The sequence below is a fragment of the Neophocaena asiaeorientalis genome, unplaced genomic scaffold (genome assembly GCF_003031525.2).
Source record: "Neophocaena asiaeorientalis asiaeorientalis breed wild unplaced genomic scaffold, Neophocaena_asiaeorientalis_V1.1 scaffold571, whole genome shotgun sequence".
Taxonomy (NCBI): domain Eukaryota; kingdom Metazoa; phylum Chordata; class Mammalia; order Artiodactyla; family Phocoenidae; genus Neophocaena; species Neophocaena asiaeorientalis.
This window is the reverse complement of record NW_020175669.1, coordinates 2,087,321-2,112,133: the sequence shown is the minus strand read 5'-3', so window position 1 is coordinate 2,112,133 and position 24,813 is coordinate 2,087,321. Positions and strand designations below refer to the sequence as shown.

General features: G+C 49.4%; 3 protein-coding genes across 6 annotated transcripts in view; 2 read left to right on the top strand and 1 right to left on the bottom strand.

The window, feature by feature from the left end:
* Positions 1-1,652, top strand: part of ABCC8 (ATP binding cassette subfamily C member 8) — a 74,707-nt gene extending 73,055 nt beyond the window's left edge. For 3 of the 4 annotated variants that reach the window (XM_024731579.1, XM_024731577.1, XM_024731575.1), the window contains exons 37-39: positions 209-342; positions 805-867; positions 1,420-1,652. In XM_024731579.1, coding sequence (XP_024587347.1) covers positions 209-342; positions 805-867; positions 1,420-1,557 — 335 coding nt within the window. In that variant the 3' untranslated portion in view covers positions 1,558-1,652. The remainder of the gene's footprint in view (positions 1-208; positions 343-804; positions 868-1,419) is intronic. The other variant, XM_024731576.1, reaches the window with a different exon arrangement.
* A 3,755-nt stretch (positions 1,653-5,407) lies between these two features.
* KCNJ11 (potassium inwardly rectifying channel subfamily J member 11) lies at positions 5,408-8,710 on the top strand. The gene has a single exon (XM_024731571.1). It carries the CDS (start codon positions 6,059-6,061, stop codon positions 7,223-7,225), a length of 1,167 nt encoding a protein of 388 aa, XP_024587339.1. The 5' UTR covers positions 5,408-6,058; the 3' UTR covers positions 7,226-8,710.
* A 2,174-nt stretch (positions 8,711-10,884) lies between these two features.
* NCR3LG1 (natural killer cell cytotoxicity receptor 3 ligand 1) lies at positions 10,885-23,612 on the bottom strand. Its single transcript, XM_024731558.1, has 5 exons — positions 23,254-23,612; positions 21,639-21,986; positions 16,389-16,715; positions 13,015-13,955; positions 10,885-11,100 (listed from the first exon to the last, which is right to left on the bottom strand). Exons 1-4 carry the CDS (start codon positions 23,441-23,443, stop codon positions 13,750-13,752), a joined length of 1,071 nt encoding a protein of 356 aa, XP_024587326.1. The 5' UTR covers positions 23,444-23,612; the 3' UTR covers positions 10,885-11,100; positions 13,015-13,749.
* Positions 23,613-24,813: the final 1,201 nt, after the last annotated feature.

Here is a 24,813-nt window from a genome sequence, read left to right as displayed (position 1 = left end):
CCGGGGAGCGCTCTTCTCTTTGTAACTCTAGCAGATGGCATCCGTGTTGTGTAAGGTGCAGCCACGCTGTGCACACCTGTCCTCATGACACACACCTGCATATTTACCCCTGTACACACACTTCCTGAAACCCCGAGCCACTCCGTCCACTAAACTCACAACGCAGAATTAACTCAGCCCTGCGCCCCCTTCCTGGGGCTGTTTTCAGATGCCATCATCACGGAAGGCGGGGAAAACTTCAGCCAGGGCCAGAGGCAGCTGTTCTGCTTGGCCCGGGCCTTTGTGAGGAAGACCAGCATCTTCATCATGGACGAAGCCACGGCTTCCATCGACATGGCCACGGTCGGTGCTGGGCACACCCATGGGGTGGGGGTCTTGGAGAGGGTTTTTGGGGGTGTTAGGGAGAAGGTTGCACAAAATAGTCCTGAAACTCAAGTTGCCTTTAACATCAAGTCATATGGAGCAGAAAAGGCGACGGGCTGGGGGACCCTGATTCCAGCTAGTCTTAAGGCTGGAATATAACACACATACACACAAGCTGCACACGGACCCACAAATTTCACACCCATCCCCACAACCCAGCACACCCAGACACACTCACAGCACACACACATGCACGCAGCTGAGCTCCCAACAGGCGGAGCCCAGCCCCTGAACACTGGGAGCCTGGTTGGTCCTATGGGGACTAGAGCCAGAGGGAGGGGGTGGGGCTAGGGTTGGGGTCAGATGGGAGCTGGGCCAGAAGCCAGGCCAGACCCCACCCACTGGGCAGGTGAGCCAACAGTTGCTGCTCCGACCTGGCAGGAAAACATCCTCCAGAAGGTGGTGATGACGGCCTTCGCAGACCGCACTGTGGTCACCATAGCGGTAAGGGGCCCATGATGGGGTGCAGGGGGGACACCCAGAGAGACAGCTGGCCTCCTGAGGCTGTCATCAGTGGGCAGCCTCTGGGCTCACCTGTGCCTGGTAATCAAGAGAGGACCCTGTGGCAGTGCAGGGCAAGGAGTCTGGCAGGCTTGCAGCGAGCCTGGATTGCAGGATTTGGGGTGTAGGAGGGTTTGTGCCTGCACTTCCCTCAGACCTCCCCTCTTTCTCCAGGTTCCAAGGTCCGCTCCTGTCCCAAGGGCCTGTGAGCTAGGCTAGGGTTACTTCTCCAGAGCAAATGGGAGATGGGGGTGTTGGGAGAATCTCTGAGTCTTGAAGCCTGGAGGTGGGGCAGAGCTGAGACCTGGTGAAGGAGAGGGTGGCATTAGCAGATGGAGGGTTTGGAGTTACAGCCACCCCGGGAAAGGGCAGTCACCGCAGAGATAAGACATTCTGGCCACAAGCCTCCTCCTCCAAGCTGCAGGAGGGATGCCTCAGCTGCCCCAGCCCGGCCCCCCACCCCCACACCCTGACAGCCCCTCCTGCCCCGCCCAGCACCGCGTGCACACCATCCTGAGTGCAGACCTGGTGATCGTCCTGAAGCGCGGCGCCATCCTTGAGTTCGACAAGCCAGAGAAGCTGCTCAGCCAGAAGGACAGCGTCTTCGCCTCTTTTGTCCGTGCAGACAAGTGACCTACCAGAGCCCAAGTGCCATCCCATGGCCCACCCTGCCCCCACCTCCCGCCTGGGTTCTCTAACTGTAAAATCACTTGTAAATAAAGAGACTGGTTATTTCCTACCAGAGGCCGTGGGTCTAGTGGGCAGGGACTGGGGTGGACCATGGGTCCCGTGGAAGCAGTCTGACTTTAGCACCAGGCAGACCTGACGAAGCTCCGTGAGTGTGGGCAAAAGCATGTTTCCTCATCTGTGACATGAGGGCTGTCTTAGTCTGCTAGGCTGTATTCGTCCGCTGCAACAAAATGCCATAGCCTGGGTGGCTTAAACAGCAGAAATTCATTGCTGACAGTGCTGGAGGCTGGAAGTCCAAGATCAAAGTGTCGCATGCTTGGTTTCTCCTGAGGCCTCCCTCCTCGGTTCCAGACAGCCGCCTTCTAGCTGCGTCCTCATGCAGCCTTTCCTCTGTGTGCACGCCCCTTTTAGCTCTCTGTCCTTATTAGGATACTAGACGTATTGGATGAGGTTGCACTCCTATGACCTCATTTAAACTAAATTACCTCTTCACTGGCCCTATCACATTGCAGGGGCTCCAATATATGAATTTGGGGGGGAATGCAATTCAGTCCATAACAGAGTTATAGTATTTTTGTGATTATCTCATCAGATAAGGTAGCAGATCTGCATATATCTTGGTCCCTTTTCCTTCTCAGTTTAATTCTTGGATTAAAACTGTGGGTCCCCAGGTACCCCGGATTAGCATTATTTCCATTGCAAATGACAGGAACCCAACTCAAAGTGGCTTAAACAGTGGAATTTATTATCCTATGTGATTGAGAAGACCAGGAGGTTACTACTTGAAGCACGGCTAGATCCAGGTGTTTGACATCAGGGGTGATGAATTCCATCTTCCTCTCCCTCCCCCATGACAGATGGCCACTAGCACCTCCAGCTTACATCCTACCCCTCTGAAAAAGAGAGGGGCCTGAATCACATGTCCCCATCTCCATCCCACACATAGGGACATTCAGAAGTGGGAGAAGGGCGGCCGTTCAGAGAGAAAGCACAGTACATATGCCACAAGTCATCCAGGTAGTGACTGGGACATACTGGGGCCCAGACGCTGGGGAGACTAAAAATCAGCTGTCCTCGGACTCCACGTGCATCATGGGACACGAGTGTATACCTGTCCCACCAAGAAAGGAAGGTGCTTGTTTGCGTATCATTTTATTATCATTTACACGTTGCCTTCAGTACCGGCTGTACCAGGCCCTTGGGGTGCAGACCCAGGAGTCTGGGGCCTTCATCCTTGTTGTACGCAAGGGGGTCAGAGTCATACGGCGTAAAGAAAATCCACCAGTCATTGGAGAGGGGTCCAGCACAGACCCTTCTGGCTGTTCCAGGAGCCAGAGGAGCTCAGGAAAGGAGAGCTCTGTGAGGCCTGGCAGGCTCCTGGGAGAGGCAGGATTTAAGTTGGGCATGGGAAGGGTGGGAATTAGATAAGCAGAGAGCTAGAGAAAAGGGCCCATGAGGGGGAGGGGGAATAAGATCAGAGAGCCTTGAATGCCAGGACAAGGAGTCTGGGACATGCCTATGCACAAAAGGGAAGTGGAGAAGGTTTCTGAATGCGAAAGGGACCTGACAAGTGCAGTGTTTGGGGGAGATGAGTATGAGGAGGTGCAGGATGGAGCAGAGCAGGAGGCTGAGCCCTTTTGGTGGGGGGCTCGCCTTCCTGGCAAGCGAGGCCTCAGGGTCACGCTGTGAGGCAAGTCCTAGCCTTTCCAGCTCTGCGATGCCTCTGGGGGCCCGGCACTCCCTCCACCGTTGGGCCTCCCGGGAGCAGAGCCTAGGGAGGGAAAAGAGGATTCCCACCCCCCATGCCTACGACCAGCCAAGGGATTAAAGGGAAGTAGCAAGGGCACAGGGGCACGTCACAGCTCACACTGAAGTCTTGCAGAGATGCCTAAGGCCATTCTAGCCCAAATTCCTCTATAGCACCCCTGATGGTGTGCCAGCCTCGACTTGGATACCCCATAGATGAGGGTCATCTCTGGTAATTAGAAATGACTCTTCCATACGTGAAATCAAAGCCTGCCTCTGTTCCACTCAGTGTCTATACTGGTTTATACTTTGGACCACACAAAATAGTCCATCCCCCTTGGACCTCAGGGGTTTCTGTGATAGTATCTGAACTCCCTGGGAAGACTCTCCAAGGTTCCTTTTCTGATGGCTGAGCAGCCGTAGTTGCCCCAGAGTTTTCCTGTGTAACTCTGTCTCCTTGAGCTGCCCTCTCTGCTCACCCTATTTTCCTTTCCCCACCCTAAGCACTGCATCTCTGGCAGTATAGCCCAAGGTCTACCATGAGTAGTAGAGGGGGCCCAAGCCACAGGACAATACTAGGTTGATGCCTGCAGTAGAAACACCACTCCTCTTCATGCCAAGAGCTTAGGACCCCCAGTGCCCAAGCTAGCCCTGACACAGCTCCTCAGGCTGCAGGTGTAAGGAGGTGTAAAGCAAGTGCCAGTAGCTCAAACCCCCTTTAAAATGCAGGGGTGGGGGCTTCCCTGGTGGTGCAGTGGTTAAGAATCCGCCCGCCAAAGCAGGGGACACGGGTTGGACCCTGGTCTGGGAAGATCCCACATGCCGCGGAGCAACTAAGCCCGTGCACCACAACTACTGAGCCTGCACTCTAGAGCCTGCGAGCCACAACTACTGAACGCGTGTGCCACAACTACTGAAGCCCAAGTGCCTAGAGCCCGTGCTCCACGGGTCACCACAATGAGAAGCCTGCGCACCTCAACGAAGAGGAGCCCCCGTTCACTGCAACTAGAGAAAGCCCACGAACAGCAACGAGACCCAACACAGCCAAAAATAAACAAATAAATTTTTTAAAAATTTTAATAAATAAATAATAAAATAAGATATAATAAAATGCAGGGGTGGGATTGAAAGTGTGGGTCATGATTGAGAAGACGCAACCACCCAGGCTTCTGGGCTGCAGCATCCAGTATCCCCTGTAGTGGGTGTTAAACTATGTTTCTACACCTACTAAGGTACATCTCCACCCCCCACTCCCAGGAAGTCCGTGACTTTCATCAGACCCTCAAAGGATTCGTGACTCTGAAAATACTAAAATCATCGCCATAGAAAAGAAGCGATCAGTTAGGAGTCCTCGGGCCACCTAATCTCCCCGCCCCAACCCCAGTCACCAGGTTGGTGACACAGCTCCTCGGTACCTCCTTTTGCTGGGAACCCACAAAGCCCAGGCGGATATTGACCCAACCCAGGATGGGAAAATTGCGGTGGGACCAAGGCGGCAGGGCATCGGTCCCCAGAATGGGAGGGCGGGTCACGACTCCCTTCACCCCGCCCCCGTCCCGCCCTGCCCCGCCCCGCCCTAATTTCGTAGCGTGTGGGCTGGGAGGAACCTCTTTAGTCCATCTGATTGGGCAAACTCCCAAGGCCAGACGAAGCGAGCCGGGAGAAGGAAGACGGTGGGAGGTGAATGGCGAGGGGCGGGGCTTGAGCTTGTGCCCGCCAGCCCTCCAGCCCAGGAATAGGTCGGGCTCCCCCTGGCGGCCCCCGGCCCCCACTCCACGCCTCCGGCGTTCGGTGTCCTCAATTCTCCACCCCACCTAGCACAGGTCGGCCTCCGCGGGCCGACTGACACACAGAAGGACCGGAGGACGGCCCTCCGCGAGCGCCCGGGCAGCAGGAGGGGGCGGGGAGGCGAGGACTGCGGCTTGATGAGCAGGAGCAGGTGCCGCGGCGAGGAGCGCGGGGGGCGCAGGGACGGAGCGGCGGGCGGGGTCGCGGCGCCGGCGTGCGTGCTGCCGGCGCGGAGCCGGGAGGCCGCGGCTTAGAGTGGGCCCCGCCAGCCAGGTCGCGCTGGGGGCGAGGGGATCAGGAGTGGAGCTGGGTGGAGTGGTGACTCTGGAGGACGGAGGATCCCAAGGAGACAGAGAGGACGAGAGCTAGAGGGAGATCGGAGAGCGGCGAGAGCGCTACGGAGGGTGGGTTAGGAAAGAGGTACCTGGAGGTGAGACGGTATGAAACTGGAGCTTGGAGGGGAGCCCGGGGCCGAAATGGGTGAGGCGGGAAACACGGTGCGGGTCGTGTGGGGTGTGGTCGGTTGGTAAGATCCGGAGGTGTGACGTTCCCAGGTGGGAGAGGTGGGTTGAGAAAGAAGGCTGAGTGGAGAGAAGGGTCCTAGGGAGACGCCCAGGGGTGGTCAGTGAGTGGAGGAGAGCTGAGCTGGGATCCAGAGCCAGGTGGGGAACAGGCAGAGTAGGGGGTTCAGTAGGCAGTGGGCAGGTGGGCTGAGGTGTGAGGCTGGTATAAAGTGAAGGAGGGGCCAGGTGGAGCTGAGGATGAGTCTAGCTGGGGAGGCATCTCAGAAGTGAGGCCGGTGCAGACTTAGGGTGGTCCCAGGGCAGAAACCCCAAAGTAGGTTGAAGGCTCAGTCGGGTGGTTGCTCCTCCCCCATGGGGGAGACCTCTCCCTGGTGGTCGCTGGAGCCATGCTGTCCCGCAAAGGCATCATCCCTGAGGAGTATGTGCTGACGCGGCTAGCAGAGGACCCGACAGAGCCCCGGTACCGTGCCCGTGAGCGGAGAGCCCGTTTCGTGTCCAAGAATGGCAACTGCAACGTGGCCCACAAGAACATCCGGGAGCAAGGTCGCTTCCTGCAGGACGTGTTCACCACGCTGGTGGACCTCAAGTGGCCATACACGCTGCTCATCTTCACCATGTCCTTCCTGTGCAGCTGGCTGCTCTTTGCCATGGTCTGGTGGCTCATCGCCTTCGCCCACGGTGACCTGGCCCCTGGTGAGGGTGCCGCTGTGCCCTGCGTCACCAGCATCCACTCCTTTTCATCTGCCTTCCTTTTCTCCATTGAGGTACAGGTGACCATCGGTTTTGGCGGGCGCATGGTGACCGAGGAGTGCCCTCTGGCCATCCTGATCCTCATTGTGCAGAACATCGTGGGGCTCATGATCAATGCCATCATGCTGGGCTGCATCTTCATGAAGACTGCCCAGGCCCACCGGCGGGCTGAGACCCTCATCTTCAGCAAGCATGCGGTCATCGCCCTGCGCCACAGCCGCCTCTGCTTCATGCTGCGCGTGGGCGACCTCCGCAAGAGCATGATCATCAGCGCCACCATCCACATGCAGGTGGTGCGCAAGACCACCAGCCCTGAGGGCGAGGTGGTACCCCTCCACCAGGTGGACATCCCCATGGAGAATGGTGTGGGTGGCAATAACATCTTCCTGGTGGCTCCCCTCATCATCTACCACGTCATTGACGCCAACAGCCCGCTCTATGACCTGGCGCCCTGCGACCTGCACCACCATCAGGACCTTGAGATCATCGTCATCCTGGAAGGTGTGGTGGAAACCACGGGCATCACCACCCAGGCCCGCACCTCCTACCTGGCCGACGAGATCCTGTGGGGCCAGCGCTTTGTACCCATCGTGGCCGAGGAGGATGGCCGCTACTCTGTGGACTACTCCAAGTTTGGCAATACCATCAAAGTGCCCACGCCGCTCTGCACGGCCCGCCAGCTGGATGAGGACCCCAGCCTGCTGGATGTCCTGACCCTCGCCCGCGGGCCCCTGCGCAAGCGCAGCATGGCCGTGGCCAAGGCCAAGGCCAAGTTCAGCATCTCTCCAGATTCCCTGTCCTGAGCTCTGCTCCCTTGGGCCCCCCTCCTCATGTGCGTGCAGGCCAGTGTGGCATGGTATGTAGAGTGGACGTAGTGCGGGCCCCTCGGCCAGGCCAGGACCTGTTAAGAGGCTGGGCCCTCCTCATCTCAGCCTCCCTGCCTGCTGCTCGCCCAGGGTGTTGCAAGGCACTTGTCGCTACTCTATTTCTGGCCTCAGCAGGAGCCTGTGCCGGGTTATTTTTGTCCCTGCTCCTCCCAGCCCCAACTCAGGACTGGCTTTCCCCCCGACCCTGCCCCAGGCTAGGGGAGCTGTGGGAAGTGTCAGGCCCTAAAGCTGGGACTCCATCTAGTCCTCGGCCCCCACGACCGACTGGCTGCAAGCTGGATGGGTGGCTGGGGAAGAACAGTCCCCAGATGGGAGGCCTGCTGCTCTGTTTCTGTGGCCCTGAGAGATGCCTGTGGTGAGGCCCCAGCCCCTACTTGGTCCCTGAAAAGGTGATGGCCAAAAGGGTGGGCCTGGCCTGCTGGGGAGGGCAGGCAATGAGGGAACACAGTCTAGCTGGAGGGCTGGAGATGTGGAGCCTCCCTGGGGCGGGCTTGGCAGAGAGGAAATGGCACCGGGAGGCTTACCTTGCTGAGCCCTGCCCAGGCACGGGGAAGGGGAGACAGGGCCCTTACCCCTGACCCCAAGGCTTCTTCAGCGGGGGCTCCAGGGGCTGGGGCTGCTGCACCTGCCTACTTCCATTCTGTCCCCGGCCCTGGGAGGCTGGAGTGGGCTGGGGCGGACCCTGGCATGCCAAGCTGAAAGAGGCTGGGGAGAGACTGGGGTCCTGGGCCCACCACGCTTGGCAGGTCTCAGACTGTACTCTGGCCCGGCTCCCCCCACCCAGTGGCTGCCACTCACTTTGTCCAGAGGGTGGCCATGGAGGGCCTTTGGGTTGCTAGAAAAGGAGATGTTGGAAAGCTCAGGATGGAGTGGGTGTGTGAGGTCCCTGAGGCAAAAAGGCCCTTGGTCCTGACAGGCTTGACCCCCAAGCCGGACTCTTGGAGCAGTGCTGTGTGTACTTGCCCAGAATTCTGCCTTCTCCATTGTCAATAAAGCCTCCCCCTTCGTGACCTAAACTCTGGGCTGTTCTTGCTGGTGGGCAGGGAGAGCAGGGGCTGGCAGCTGCCAGCCTACATCTCAGAGGCGCCATGGACCCCAGCTGGGAGGCCAGGAAAGGGACCTGGGGCTGGCCCTCTTCCCCTAGTTCAGAGACTTCCCCTTCCTGCCTTTGGTAGCCCAGCCCTACAAGACCATCTGACCATCTCCGTTGGGCACCCATCAGGCTTATAGCCCTGAGCCCTGCCTCCACTCCCAGGGGGCTGATGGAAGGCCGAGGGGCTCAGGAGAGAGGCGGGTATGTCACAGGCATTAGTGTGGCAATTGGAGCGTTAGCTCTCAAAACAGTTGCTTGAGTTCTAAGACCTTGGTCACATAACTTAACCTCTCTGTGCCTCAGTTGCCTCATCTATAAAGTGGGGATACTACAAGTACCTACCTCATAGAATTGTTGGAGTAAGTGAAAAGCGTTATGTCAAATGCTTGAGTGCCTCGTCCATAATAAGTGCTCAATAAATGTTAACTGTTGAGACTGCTATTCAATCAGCCACGTGATGAGACAACTGAGCAAGCGAATGCTGAGAGAAGGTGCTATTATATGTCCCCTGGTGATGCGTTTCTCTGCCTGGTCTTACTTTCTACACAATGTCCCCTCCCAGCTCAGACCCCGACGACAGGGGCTGTGACTGCAACTGTTACCTGGGCTTCTTGTCTCCGTCTCATCCTCTGCACACCATCTGCCATGTAGCCACCAGAGTGGTCTTATTAAAAGACATCATTCTCTCCAACGTCAAGTGCCTCCAGTAGTTCCTCATCACCTTCTGGTCAAGGCTAGACCTGTGACCAGTCATTTCAGGCTTTGCCTGCTTTCCAGCCTTACAGCTTACTGTTCTCTGGCCAGGACACTGTGCAACCACCCGTCCCGCTGGCAGCCTCAGTATCCCCTCCTTGTATTTATCTTCCTACGTCTGAGCTTTTGCTTGTTTATTCCCTTTGCCTGGAATGCCCAAGCCTCATCTCTACCTGTTGAAATCCATTAAGGTCCAAACCAAATGATGCCTCCTTGAAGCCTCCCCTGATTCCTCTAGAAAGCGATGGTCCCTTCCCTTCCTCTGTGCTGTGGGCATTCTACTTTTGCCTGTGTTTATGGGTCCGTCTCCCCATCCCCAAGTCCATGGCTCCTTGAGGTCAGGGACTCCTTGAGGTCAGGGACTGTGACTCAGCACTGTGACTGGCCCTGAGTAAGTGCTGAATGAATGAATGAATGGTGGATAATGTACAGGACAACAAGCCAAGGTCAATGCTGCAGTTTGAGGCCTGCAGAGGGCTTTGGCTGGATCAGTGAGAGTTTGTCCCAGGCTACTCCAGAGGCAGGCCCAAACGGCCAGGAAGCTGCTGGTCGAAGCTCTAAGATGCCCCCTCTCTGCACCCACAGACCCCCCCAACATTGATTCTTTGCTGAGCTGACCTGTTTCTGGCATAGAGGAAGAAGGGATGAGAAGCTCCTCAGAGCTGGCCCAGAGTTCTGGGGACAGTGCCTGGCTCTTGGGACTCAGCTTGACCGTCCTTAAGACCAGAGCAGGAGGCCAGACTCACTAATGAGAAGCCCCTGGGCAGCACCTTCTCTGGGGACCATCCAGAGTAACCTTCCTCCAACTCCCTCATGCACCTTAAACAGCTGGTGACAGTGAACCGGCAGAACTGAGGGCTCAGCGCCACCTGCTGACCACAGACAAGACCTACTTGATCCCCAAAACTCAGAACCACTGGTCCTAGGCTTTCCGCTCTGAGACCCCTAGCCTTTAGGCTTAGCTCAGGGAGGAGCCGGAAAGTTCCAGGCATGGAGGGACAGCTGGACCAGACCTTCCTTGACACCCTCCACCGGATGTTCTTGTCCACTCACAGTGCTCCCACCATTTGGGGGCACCCCCTTTTTAAGGCACTTGTCTAAACTAGACAAGGGAGCTCCCCTGAGCTCCACTCAGCCCAGCAGGAACTTTTGTGAGAATTTTGTTTCTGATATTCCGCCTCGAGGACAGCACTGGGTGTCACGTGAGAGCAGATGTAGCAGTCCAAGCTCGTCCACACCCTGTGTGCAGAACTGGCTCTCCAGATCCCAAGGATGTATCTCAGGTCACTGTGGTCCAGTGCTGACAGAGGCACTGTTCTCTGGGTTTGCAGATGAGGAGTCGGGATCAGACTTGGTGTTAACTTGCTAACATCTCACAGCTAGTAAGTGGCAGGCCCAAGATTTGAACCCGAGTCTGTCTCAAACCACAGCCCTGCTCCCTTCCCCCTGCTGCACAGTCCCAATTTCCTGAGCGCCACCTTTCTCTAGGGGTGCCACCTTGATCTCAAGCGTCATGTCTCTAGACCAAGAACAGGAAGGGAAAGCACAACTCAGGAAGGTCCCAGATTTGAGACTGATACGGACTCCGCTATGATAAGTGACAGCCTAGATCATGTCCAAAACACCAAGGGAGCCAGAGGGACTGTTAACTGAGTCCAAGCTTGTACTGCTCGCCACATGCCAGGCCAATAAATCAAGAGACGAGTTGTTGGGGCAAAGAACAGCGACTTTATTCATAAAGCCAGCAGACGGAGAAGGTGGTGGGCTCGTGCCCCTAAGAACCATCTTGCCTGAGTTAGAAATTCAGGCTTCTTTTATACTAAAAGGGGAGGGGGTAAAGTCAAACATGTCCTGGTTCCTGTCAGCCTCCAGAGGGTATGTGTTAATTTCTTCCTTCCTGCAGTCATTCTGACCAGGTGGGCCTGGTCAGGATGTTTCCTTTGAGCTAAACAAAGGTATTTTAGCTTAATACTCATTACGTGGGAGGCAGGGTTCCCAGGGACGGGCCATTATGTATAATTTAAGCTTATAGGCAATATCCCTTTAGTGATTAACTTGTAATAGAATACAAAGGTTCTTCCCTATTACAGGACCTCACCAACACTTTCTCCCACCCATGTGTACGATGAACCCTCCATCTTCTGCCTTCTTGCAAATGGACTGGGGTCCCTACCTTCCAGGCTACCTTTCCCACAGCCAGTCAGGTGGCAATGCAGACTAATGGGGCACATCTGCCACTCCTGTCTGTCCCCAACTCACACCAGGTGTTGTGACATGTGTCCTGGGCCTCAGTCCTGAGTTCAAGAGAGGAGGGAAGCCAAGCCACCCTCTTCCAGTAGTGAAACTGAATTGCTAGTCTGGGAAAACTAGCCCACTAGCCATACTGGAAACCTGCTCAGGCCTAATGCCTCTGGATTTGGCATCTCCAGCCAGTCACTGCATGGCCCACATGTGGCCCGCTAAGGTGGACCTCCAGCCTTTCTGCTGAGGAGGACTCACCCAGCTTCTATAGAACCCATTCTCCTCAGGTAGCATCCTCCCAGCTCTGTCCTGCTCTTGAGTTCCTCTCCAACATCTTCTTTTAGGGAGAACTTTCCTAGGGAGCTTGCTGCAGGGAGTAGCCCTGGCTCCCCACACATCTCTGGGCTCACCTTTGAGGTCTCCCCAGGTCCAGTGTCAGACACCCTATTGTACCAAGAAACGCAGAAGACTTGGGGGAAGAAGACATGAATGTTGCTGACCCTAGACTGGGGCAGGCCTGAAGAACAACAGATCTGTTCCAACTTGAAAGGAATTGCGGAAAGGCCGAACAATGGGATTAAGGTCAGAACTGAGTTCCAGAGAGTGGGTTTGTTGCATTAGAATCTAGATTACTGGCATCCTCTGTGCCAGGACCACCTGACTGGGGCATTGTACATCTTCATCTACCTACACCCTACTCTATTTCCACTCTGGGCTGGCCCAACTCTGGAGTGATGTGAAAGACAGGCCACCTAGACTGGCCAACTTGGGTACAAGAGTGTGAACTTCTCTCTGTCCCCCATACTTAGGTCCTTCCAGGCACTGATGCCAATGAGTAAAGCAGTGATACACTACACAGTTTATTACGCAGCCCTGCCTCTGTGTACTCTTCACTTGATCAACTCCAGTTTTTCCCATAATGCCATTATTATTGGGGAAGGGAAGATACTCCAGCGTAAACCAGACGGAAGTAAATAACTACAGTTCTGACTGAAACTTTGACATAGGTCTTCTACCTGTGAAGGGAGGAAGAAAGGACGATTGGCTAGCAAGAGCGTCAATGACAGTGCAACTCCAAGAAAATCTCAGCCACCCCAACAGGGAGCTCCAAAGATTCCTGCCTTGATCGGCCATTGGCTGGCCAGGACAGCATGGCATAAGCTCAAAAGCTACAGCAGATCCCTGAGATGCCATAGCTGGAACATGGTGGCTAAGTACATTCTTCATAGCAGGCTCTGTCTTGGAGGGGCTCTCAGCAGCACATCTCCACGGCAACCACACTTTTGGGTCAAAATTCAGCTTCCTGGGGAGCTGTATCAGTTAGCTTTTGCTATGTAACAAACCACCCTAAAACACAGTGGCTTTGAAAAAATAAGTATTTCTCAAACAAAGAAAAAAAGAAAAACAAAGCGTCTTCCCTGGTGCTCCAGTGGTTACGACTCCATGCTTCCACTGTAGGGGACATGGGTTCAAGCCCTGGCCGGGAATATTAAGATCCCACATGCTGTGACACAACCCATCCACCAAAAAAAGAAAAAGAAAAAGAAAAAATAAGTATTTCTCATGCATTTGAGAGTTGGTTCTGTTGATGCTGATGATCTTAGCTAGATTTGCTTACATGTCCGGTGGCTGTCATCTGATCTAGACTGGCCTCCACTACAGCAACTAGCTCCAGCTTCCAGGGTCTCTCATCCTCTAGCAGGCTCTGATTCCGGTGTCTCTCACCCTCCAGCAGGCTCTATGAATCAGTCGGTCAACTTTAGACAAACAGCCTTTTTTCTTGATTAATCGATTGTTCTGCTTTTCCTAAAGCATTTATAATGAGATATATTAGCTATCGCACAGATTCTGCCTTGGCAGGCTCATAAATAACTGGAGGCAATTTTATTACCTAGAACCATTTAACCAACACATTTACACTGGTCTTAACAACAGCCTGAGTTATTTTATTTGCTATGTGGGCCAGAGGGATAAACATGTTTGGAAACATGTTTTAGTTTGGAAACACCCTCACTAGGGTTAGAAGTTCTTGGTTAAACCAGTAAAATCTGGATGGTAAGTTATCTCATTGAGCTATTAACAAAATATGAGCAACTGGGGGAAGGAATTCCCCTCTCTGAGCTGTGGATTCTATATGTGAGAACAGTAGTGCAGCCCACATCATTCACAGGCCTGGTGTGAACAATGAGGTCAGGTTTGATTTACAGTGAGACTTTATTATGAGAAGGCAGAGGGGCTTTACAATGCATCTCCCCAGAGTCCCAGGCCACCACATGGAGACCAAATGAGACAGTTCCTCCCCAACACATCAGAAAAAGCCACACACCACAAACACACTTAGAATATCCCAGCATCAACCCTGAGAACTCCCCAACACCATGCATTGGCCATGACTTCTGAATTCCCAGAGCCTACTCCAAAACATAAGTCTAAACTTTGCTTTGCAGCCTCTTAACTTCCAAAGAAAATAATATAAAAATAAAATTAATACGATCAGTCCAGTAGAGATCAATCCAATATACAACCAAACAATCCACGAGTCAGTTTTCTTCTCAGATTCTGCAGAGAGAAAGAAGAGGAGAACATTAAGAGGAAACCTACTGGCAGGGGCCAAAGAAGACCACACGACTGCTTCTAGGATCTGTGTGGCTGTGTATCATCTTCCCTGTCAGAGATAGAACCACCAACCTTCTGCCACACGTCTTTGCATCCTCCATCCTATCACTTAACACCTTCACACATCAAACAGCCTGCTTAGCACTTGCCAGAAAAACACCGCAATATCAAACACCACATACAATATACACATACCATGCACACTTTCAAAGCTTCCATACTACTACACTACCCTGTATCACTTGTATACTGCTATAGACTGAATGTCTATCTCCCCTCAAAATTCTTATGTTGAAATCCTAATGCCCAATACGATGGTATTAGGAGGTGGAGCTTTGGGGAGCTTTAGGTCATGAGGGTGGAGCCCTCATGAGTCAGATTAGTGCCTTATAAAGGAGGCCCTCTAGAGATCCCTCACCCCTTCCACCATGTGAGGACACCATGAGAAGTCTGAAACCTGAAAGGGCTCTCAGCCATAGTGGCACACTAATCTCAGAATTCCAGCCTCCAGAACCGTGAAAAATAAAGTTCTGTTGTTTATAAGTGACCCAGTCTGTGGCAATTTGTTGTATTGGGTTGGCCAAAACGTGCCTTCGATTTTTAAGTAAAAATAAAAGACACATTTTTCATTTTCACCAAGAACTTATTGAACAATGTATTCACCCTTTTGTTCCACTATCTTCTGTTTTTCAGGCAACTTCATAATTCCATCTTCCCAAAACTTTTAATCTTTTTGAGCAAAGAACTGTTGCAGGTGCCTTTTATAGTCTTCCAGGGCATTGAATTTTTTTCCCTTAAGAGAATTTTGTAAAGACCTAAATAAATGGAAATCCAAAGGTGCAATGTCTGGTGAATACAGCAGATGAATCAGAACTTCCCAGCCAAGCTGTAACAGTTTTTGCCTGGTCATCAAAGAAACATGTGGTGTTACATTATCCTGACGGAAGATTATGTGTTTTCTGTTGACTAATCCTGGATGCTTTTCATCAAGTACTGCTTTCAGTTGGTCTAATTGGGAGCAGTACTTGTTGGAATTAATCGTTTGGTTTTCCGGAAGGAGCTCATAATAGAGGACTCCCTTCCAATCCCACCATATACACATCACCTTCTTTGGATGAAGACTGGCATTTTGTGTGGCTGGTGGTGGTTCAATTCGCTTGCCTACGATCTCTTCCGTTTCACGTTATTGTACAGTATCCAGTTTTCATCGCCCGTCACAATTTGTTTTAAAAACAGAACATTTTCGTTATGTTTAAGTAGAGAATCGCGTGCAGAAATACAGTCAAGAAGGTTTTTTTTGCTTAACTTATGTGCAACCCAAACATCAAAGAGATGAACATAACCAAGCTGGTGCAAATGATTTTCAACGCTTGGTTTGGATATTTTGAGCATGTTGGCTATCTCCTGCGTGGTATAATGTTGATTGTTCTCAATTAATGTCTTGATTTGATCACTATCAACTTCAACTGGTCTACCTGACTGTGGAGCATCGTCCAGCAAGAAATCTCCAGCACAAAACTTCGCCAACCACTTTCGACACATTTGATCATCACAGCACCTTCTCCATACACTGCACAAGTCTTTTTTGCATTTCGGTTGTGTTTTTACTTTTCTTGAAATAATAAAGCATAATATGCCAAAAATGTTGCTTTTTTTCCTTCCATCTTCAATATTAAAATGGCTACACAAAAATTCACCAATTTTGATGTCTTTTTTAAAATGCACACTGATATGACAGCCGTCACGTACAATCTAACAAAATTGTTTTGAATGAAGTTAAAGACAACTAAGTGCTAATAGAGCCATCTTATGGAAAAAAACGAATGAACCTTTTGGCCAACCCAATAGCAGCCCATACGGACTAAGACATATACATATCACCCAGACAAATCCCTTATACCATACACACAAAGCATATTTCAATTTCATATTCCCCATGCCCCACACATATCCTAAACACATCCCTGCACACACCACCCACCCACACAATCCCTAGTCCTTACTTCCAGGAACAATTTCTCTCTCCCTTCAGGGCCATCCCAAGCCCCACCTGGCACACCCTGACCACATTTCCCAGGGCCACTAGTTAGCCTCTGCCTTCCTTACCTCCCTCACCTCTAGGCAGATGCATTGGACCAGCAGGACCAGAGCCATGACCCTGGAAGCCAGGTCATCACCACTCTCTACCTATTAGACCATCTGTCCCAGCTTAAGGACCTAATCTGGACTGCTGACTCTGGGGCTGAGCTAAACCAGACCAAGCTTTCTCTCCTTCCATATTGGCCCCCATATTCCCCTAGACTGTGTGGGAACCAAAGTTGATATTATATTCCCCTCAAGATGAAGAGATGGGGAAATGTCTAGGGGGCTGCTTACCTATCAGAATCGGGGTGAAGTTGAAACTCTGGCACATGAGTGAGGATACATGCCATACCACACACTGGTAGATGGTCACATTGTCTTCCAGAGAGGGCTTCAGCCTCAAGTAGCTAGTGATATTAAATGTACCATCCTCATTCTTCATGGTGGGGCCAGTGATAACGTCCTCAGAAATCTCCTGGAACTGGGGATCCTTCTGGGTCCACCTTTTCCACGTTATGTTAATATCCTCTGGGTAGAATCCACTTGACTTACACAAAATATGTTTGTCTTCATTATCTTTCACCCCGGCTCGCTCCAGAAACAAGCTACTGACTGGGTGAGCTGCCAGGGGAGAGAAATCATGCCTTGAGGGTAGGTAGGGACTTGCTTATTATCAGCCCAATGTCAGACCCATGGCAAGCATTCAGGAAAGGTGAGTAAACTGAATGGTATTCTGTCTAGGCTAAACGTTCTGGGTATGCTGGTCCCAGTGCTGGCAGGGTGCCGATATGCTGTGACCCCAAAACTCACAGCAATTTTATAAAGCAGAGTTTCTTAAGCCCCTCTGTGTCATAGACATGGTTGAGAATCTGAGGAAAGCCTTGGAGCAGTGTTGTGGCAGAGACTGCTAATTGCTGCGAATCTCTATTCTTCAAAGACACCTCCAAGTTAAAGCTACTTCTCCCACCTTTCTCTGCAGCTGGGTGTAGGCATATGAACTAAGGGTCTGGAAGTTTGGATGTATTCAGAAGTAGTGAGAGCAATTTCTAAGAAGTCTCCTGAAATAACAAGGGTATCTTAAAGAAAAGAACAGTGTCTCTCCCCCTCCACTTCCTTCCTGCAGAATGGCTGCAATACCATGTCATGGCTGGAGATGGAGAAGACATTTCCAAGCACAAGGTGGAAATGCAGGTTGAGGATGGCAAAGTGATGACATAAAAGGATCCTGGGTCCTAGATGATCACAGAACTGCCATACATGCCCTGGGTTGGCCACAGTTTTGTGAAAGGAAAATAAACTACCTTCTTAAAAGCACTATTGACTTCTCGCTTCCCTCTGACATGTAAAGACCTAAAGTCATCACTTCTATCCTCATAACAGGAAAAAAAGCTGAGCTGAACAAACTGTAAATCCACAGCTTTTCTTAGATCCATCAGAGAATTAAGGTGACGGGGCAAACCACCACCCTGAAAAAAGACAGGCAGATTGAGAGAATCACAGCCGAGATCATAAAACCTTAAGCAGAAGGTACTGGAGTAATAAGCTGGTCGACACACTTAAGCAGTAACTCTGACAAATTGCTAAAGGATAAGTGTGGACTAGATTGAGAATAAAAAACTCCTAAAGGCCCAGTCTTAGGGGGGGTCACAACACTTTCATGAGTTTTACCTCCCAGAATCCCACCACGCTCTCACTGTGAAGATCCAAGAAAAATTCCCTCCTATTTTGAGCAATGGGGAGAGGAAAAGTAACTATTTAAAAATATACCCAGTGCATTCTCCATAATAAAGGATGCTCTCAAGGGAAAAGACTTTGCCAGAGTCTTGCTTGACCCGGGATAGTGATGATTAGCCAACTCCAGCCCCCTCTAGCCTTCCCGCCTCACCTAGAAACACTTTTGAAGGTGAGACAGCCTAGGGGCTCAGGCAACTCAAAAGAATGAGATTTAACCATAAGAGTATAGACTGCTTCTCCTCCACAACACCTTACCACTACATCAACAGAGTTCCAGAATGGTAACAGATTACAACTGAGAGAGATGTTAAACACAGGCTCTGTTTAAGGTGTTCATAGGGAAATTCAAACAAAACAAGGAAGGGGGAAAACTCTGGCACCTACAGGTACAGCATTAACACTAAACACAGCCTAACGCCTAGCCAAAGCAACATAGACTCTCACACCAAAAGCCTATTCACCTCAGTTCTTACTACCTGATACATAACATCTGGTTTTCAACAAAAAATTACAAGGCATGCTGAAAAGTATGAAAAGACAAAGCAAGCCTCAGAACAAGACTCTCGTATGACACAGATTTTAGAATTATCAGATAGAGAATTCTAAATAATGATTAAAATGTTAAGAGCACTAATGGAAAAAGCAGACAATATGCAAGAACAAATGGATAATGTAAATAGACAGATGGAAACTTTAAAAAAGAATCAAAAAGAAATGCTAGAAATCAAAAACATCATAAAAGAAATGAAGAATGCCTCTGATGGGCTCATCAGTAAACTTCACAGTGCCAAGGAAAGAATTAGCTAGCTTAAAAATGTCAATAGAAACTTCCCAAACTGAAATGCAAAGAGAAAAAAGAATGGGGAAAAAAACCAGAAGGGAACAGAATATCCAAGAACTGTGAGATGACAGCAAAAGGTAACATATGTAATAGGAATACCAGAAGAAGAAAAGAGAAAGGAGCAGAAGAAACATTTTGAAAAATAATGGCTGAGAATTTTCCAAAATTAATGACAGACACCAAAGCACAGATCCAGGAAGCGCAGACAACACCGAGCAGAAAAATACCAAAAAAAGAAAAAAAAAAAATTTATACCTAGGTATACCATATTCAAAATGCAAAAAAACAAAGAGAAAATCTTGAAAGAAGCCAGAGGAAAAAAATAACTTACCTACAGAGGAACAAGGATAAGGATGACATGGGACTTCTTAAATGCAAGAAAGAAGAGAGTGGAGTGAAATATTTAAAGTATTCAAAGAAAGAAACCCCACCAATCTAGACTCCTATATCCAGAATAATTACCCTTCAAAAATGAAGTATACTTTCTCAGACAGACAAAAACTGAGGAAATCTGTCACCAGTAGACCTGCTTTGCTACATGTTAAAAGAAGTTCTTCAGAGAGATGGAGAATGATATAGGTCAGAAACTAGAATCTACAAAAAGAAAGGAAGAGTGTCAGAGAAGGAATAAATGAAGGCAAAATAAAACATTTATTTTTCTTATGCTTAACTGATCTAACAGATCATTGTGTTCATTCAAAATAATAATAGCAACAATGTACTGGGTGGTTATAGCATATGAAAAAGTTAAATGAATGACAGTAATGTTATAAGAGATGGGAGAGAAGAACTGGAAATACTCTGTTATTAAGGACCTGTACTACCCATGGAGCAATACAGTGTTATTTGAAAGCAGACTTAAATTAGTTGTAAATGTACACTGCAAACTCTAGGACAACCATTAAAATAAATTTTAAATAAGTATAATTGATATACAGAGAAAAGAGAGAAAATGGTATCATATAAAATATTCAATTAAAACCAGAGAAGGGGGGGCTTCCCTGGTGGTGCAGTGGTTGAGAGTCCGCCTGCTGATGCAAGTGACACGGGTTCGTGCCCCGGTCCAGGAAGATCTCACATGCCGCGGAGCAGCTAGGCCTGTGAGCCACGGCCACTGAGCCTGCGCGTCCAGAGCCTGTGCTCTGCAACGGGAGAGGCCACAACAGTAAGAGGCCCGTGTACCGCAAAAAAACAAAAAAAAAAACAAAAAAACAGAGAAGGCATAAAAAGAGGTGGAAAATTAAATTTAAAAAATTTAAAAAACAAAGGGCACCAAATAGAAAACAGATACAAACACAATACATATCAGTCCAACTATATACGCAATCACTTTAAATGAATGGTCTAACTCCATCAACTAAAAGACAGAGACTGTCATAGTGGATAAAAAAAAGACTCAAACATGTGCTTTCTACAAGAAACCCACTTTAAATATGAGGACCCAAATAGATTAAAAGTAAAAGGATTGAGAAAGATATACCATACTAATACTAACCCAAAGAGAACTAACCCAAAGAGAACCCAAAGAGAACTAATACTAACCCAAAGAGAACATTATTAATGAATAATCAATTCATCAATTATAACAAATATACCATAAATACAAGATGATACTAATGGGGCAAGTGTGGTGTGGAGGCAAGAGTAATATGGGAACTCGGTACTAACTTTCCAATTTCTCTGTAAATCTAAAACTCTTCTAAAAAATAAAGTGTATCACTTTTTGGGAAAAAAACCTTTTATTTTAGGCTTTCTGTCAGTTGCAGAGGAAATGAATTCTAATATACATCCCCATTACCAAAATTAATATGTACAAAACATTCAAAGTCTTAAGTACAATTATGGAGGGCTCACAGACACTGCCCCTCAGTTACAGGCTGAATTGTATGCCCCCCCAAATTCATATGTTGAAGTCCTAATCCCTAGTCCTAGTCCCTCAGACTATGACTATATTTGAAGGTAGGGTTTTTATTGAGGTTGATAAGTTAAATGAGATCATTAGGTTGAATCCTAATCTAATATGACTGATGTCTTTATAAGAAGAGGAGATTAGGATACACAAATACAGAGGGAAGAGGGGTGAAGACACAGGGAGAAGACAAGCACCTACAAGCCAAGGAGAGAGGCCTCTGAAGAAACCAACCCTGCTGTCACCTTGATCTCAGACTTCTAGACTCCAGAATTGTGAGAAAATAAATTTCTGTTGTTTAAGCCACCCAGTCAGTGGTGTTTTGTTACGGCAGCCCCAAGCTCATCCACAGAGTATCTGATCTATTTATAATAGAAGAAAGTGGAGCTCAAAAACGTGTTTAGGGAAAAGTGTTGTTATAAATCTTGACTGAGCACCTACCTCACAACAGCACTGGCTGAGCATTTTCATACATGATCTTGTGTAATCCTCAGAACACTATGAGGCAGGTATGACTTATTGCCTCATTTTGCACATGGAAAATTCATTTGCACATGGGAAAATTCACGTGTAAAGATGTTAAATGGCTGACCCAATCACTCAGTTTGGAAGCAACAAAGTTAGATAGAATAGGATTCAGATCCATGGAACCAGAGTGCAATCTCTCCCCTTCCCCAGCTACCTTTCAGAGGTACCTCTTCAGTGAAGACTAATTGTCCACACACCAAGGAAATTATATAATTACTTTGATTATCTTTTACTGCGAACTTAAAATGGGCCAAACGCTATTCTAAGCATCCTCCTTGCATTTTTCATAGCCTCTTCCCTACAATCAATCCTCTTAGAAAAGTACAATTACATTTGTTTAGAGGGAAGGGCATTGAGATTCAGCGTGATTAATAACTTGTCCAAAGTTGTCTAGAAGTCCATGGAAGCCCAGGACTCAAACCCACATCTATGTGACTCCTAGGCCCATGCTCTGCTCCACTTAGCCCATCTACATCTCCACCCCAAGCCCCATCACCATGGGAATCACAGGGCACTGCCCTCAGGCACTCACCTACAACCTCCAGCCAGACTCTCCCCTGTGCCTTCTGAGGAGTGACCACCAACTCACATCGGTACTCTCCTGCTTCCCACAGTTGGACCCCAGGCAGCTGCAGTGAGGCATCCCCCCTCTTCAGCCTCCATGGAGACACGTTGGCTCCAGGTCGGAATGCCACTTTGTGGTCTCCAAAAAATTCAAACAGTTTGATCTCTATTTCAGACAACTGAGCCTTCCGAAACCAGGTGATACCCATACTGTTGATGTCCAGGTGTGGGAAACCAGGGATCTTGCAAAAGATAGTCGCATTTTCATTCAGGAAAACCATCTGAGTCCTCCCTGCCATCTCCACTTCCAGAAAACCTGGGGCAATATGAGAACTGTGTTATGGAAGACCCTTGAAAGAAACATAGGCCTGGGCTCTAAAACACTGCCATATAATTGGAAACAACTTCCCTTTTTGTGGAGGCAGGGGGAGGGGTCTTCAGATACAAAGGCCCTTAGTTTATGGCCCCTCATTAATCCACATAAACTCCTTCAACTTTGTTCTTTTTTTTTTTTTTTCCCAAGATTGTTTTGGCTATGCTGGGTGCCTTGCAATTTCAGAGGAATTTCAGAAACAGTTTATCAATTTCTACAAAGAAGTCAGCTAAGTTTCTAATAGGAATTGAACTGAATCTGTAGATCAATTTGGCAAGTATTGCCATCTTAGCAATGTTGCTTCTAATCCACAAATGTGTTTGGGGGATGTGTTATGGACTGTTTGTGTCCCCACCAAATTCATATGTTGTGGCCTAATCCCCAGTGTGATGGTATTTGGAGGAGGGGCCTTTGGGAGATAATTAATTAGGTCATGAGGGTGAGCCCTCATGAATCAGATTAGTGCTCTTATAAGAGACATGAGAGGGAGTTTCCTGGCGGTCCAGTGGTTTAGACTCTGTGCTTCCACTGCAGGGGACATAGGTTTGGTCCCTGATCGGGGAATTAAGATCCCACATGCCACGCAGCCAAAAAATAAATAAATAAAAAAAAAAAAATAAGAGACATGAGAAATATGAGACATCTCTCCAAACCTGAGGATATAGTAAGAAAGTGTTCACCTACAAGCCGGGAAGGGGTCCCTCACCAGGAACCAAATCAGTCAGCACCTTGATCATGGACTTCCCAGCTTCCAGAACTGTAGGAAATAAACTTGTTGTTGCTGTTGTTTTGGCAGCATGCATGCGGGATCTTAGTTCCCCAACCAGCATCGAACCCGTGCCCCCTGCAGTGGAAGCGTGGAGTCTCAACCATTGGACCACCAGGGAAGTCCCAGAGTAAATTTCTTATTCCACGCCTCTCCGTTCCAGCAACTGGCATGATACAAGAGAGGCAGAGGTTTACAGAACATCAGAGCGTGTGCTCACAGACTCCTACAAGTGCCGACTCTGCACATAGTAGGCGTCCGTATACAACTGTTGAATCAGTAAATGAATCCGCATTTCACAATACAGAGTTCAGGGTTGGTTGGGGATTTTTAAGATATTTAGCCCCAGCCGGACTCGGACCTCACTGCGTAGCGAAAGCCACCCCTCCTCCCTCCCTGCCTCCTCCCTTCTCTCCCTCCTGCCTTCTCTCCCTCCTGCCCTACCTGCGGTGAGCAGCGTGAGCCCCAGGACCAGCACCAGAACCGGGAACACAGCACGGAACCTCACCACGTTGGGCCGCCCGCCCTCTGCGCCGTGGCCACAGCCTCCCGGAACTTGCACCCTCAAACTTCGTCTTAGTAGCTTTCTTCCTCTTAGGAGTGGGCAGGTCCTAAGGAGTGGGTGAGGGAACATCTCTTGCGCGGTGACTGGAACTTTACTTAGAATTAGTTAATGGCGCGTTTGCACCTTCTGCAACTCTGCGAGAAGTCGTTTTGGTTGCTCCGTTCACAGAGAAGGAAAGTTACCGCCAGCGCCTTGCTCAGTCACACCTCCACCGGCTGCGCGCGCGCGCCGGGAGTGGGAGCGGCGAGCAGTGGGCAGGAAGTCCTCATCTCCGAGCGTGCCGGCCGGCAGGGGCACAGGGTTCGCGTCAGCCTCTACGTTCGCTTTGTAATCTGAGGCCGGGATCCGATCGCCTGGGCGCTGCTCTAAGGAAGATCCACTATGCAGGAGCGCATTGGGGGCAATTGTTCTTACCACCGGCATGATAAACTAACATTACTTTTTTTTTTTTACGGTTCTGAAAAGTCATTCTTTATTTTGATACTGAGAAATGGATTATTTCCTAACGTATCAGTAAACAGAGGCTGTCACAGTCACCGGGGATTGTAGCCACCACCAGAAGGTAAGCTGGTGAGCCCTGAGGCAACTCAGGAAGGAAAGAATACCTGCCATCTAGCAGCCATCAGACCGCAGCCACTCCCTACAAAAACACAGGACACTGGCCCCAGATAGTTGAGGTACATATCAAAGGAATGATTTCAGTGAGCCCAGACTCTTGCATCTTCCCATACGTAGAAATGGGCTTAATTCCTTAACTTTGGGGGTATCTGGTTTTCTTTAATTACAATAATCTTTTGATGTTCCCGACTACCTGCCCTTTGTTGCAAAACCCGCCCCCTCGCCTCCTTGGAGCAGTTTTCTCAGGGTTACTTGAGGTGCTGCCTCCTGGGCTTGAAGTCCTAAAAATTCCCGCCGAATAAAACATAACTCAGAGAGTGGCATTGACTTACATATACTACCAAATGTAAAATAGATAGCTAGTAGGAAGCAGCCGCATAGCACAGGGAGATCAGCTGGGTGCTCTGTGACCACCTAGAGGGGTGGGATAGGGAGGGTGGGAGGGAGACGCAAGAGGGAGGAGATATGGGGATATATGTATATCTGATTCACTTTGTGATACAGAAGAAACTAACACACCATTGTAAAGCAATTATACTCCAATAAAGATGTTAAAAAAAAACCCATAACTTTTAGGATGCGTGTATTTTTTCAGCCGACATACAAAAAATAAACCCTTCAACCTGTAAAGAATGTCACTTGTTTTCATATTGTTGTAAAGCAAACTTATAGAGTAGGAACATCTGCTACCAGCTCCAACTTACATTTCTTTAAAAAAAAATCTTATATTACTGAAACCTAAAGCTAAATTTATATTTCCAGGATGCTTCAGTCAAATGTCTGAAAACAGCCCATTTCCCCTTGCTAACCAAAACGTGGCT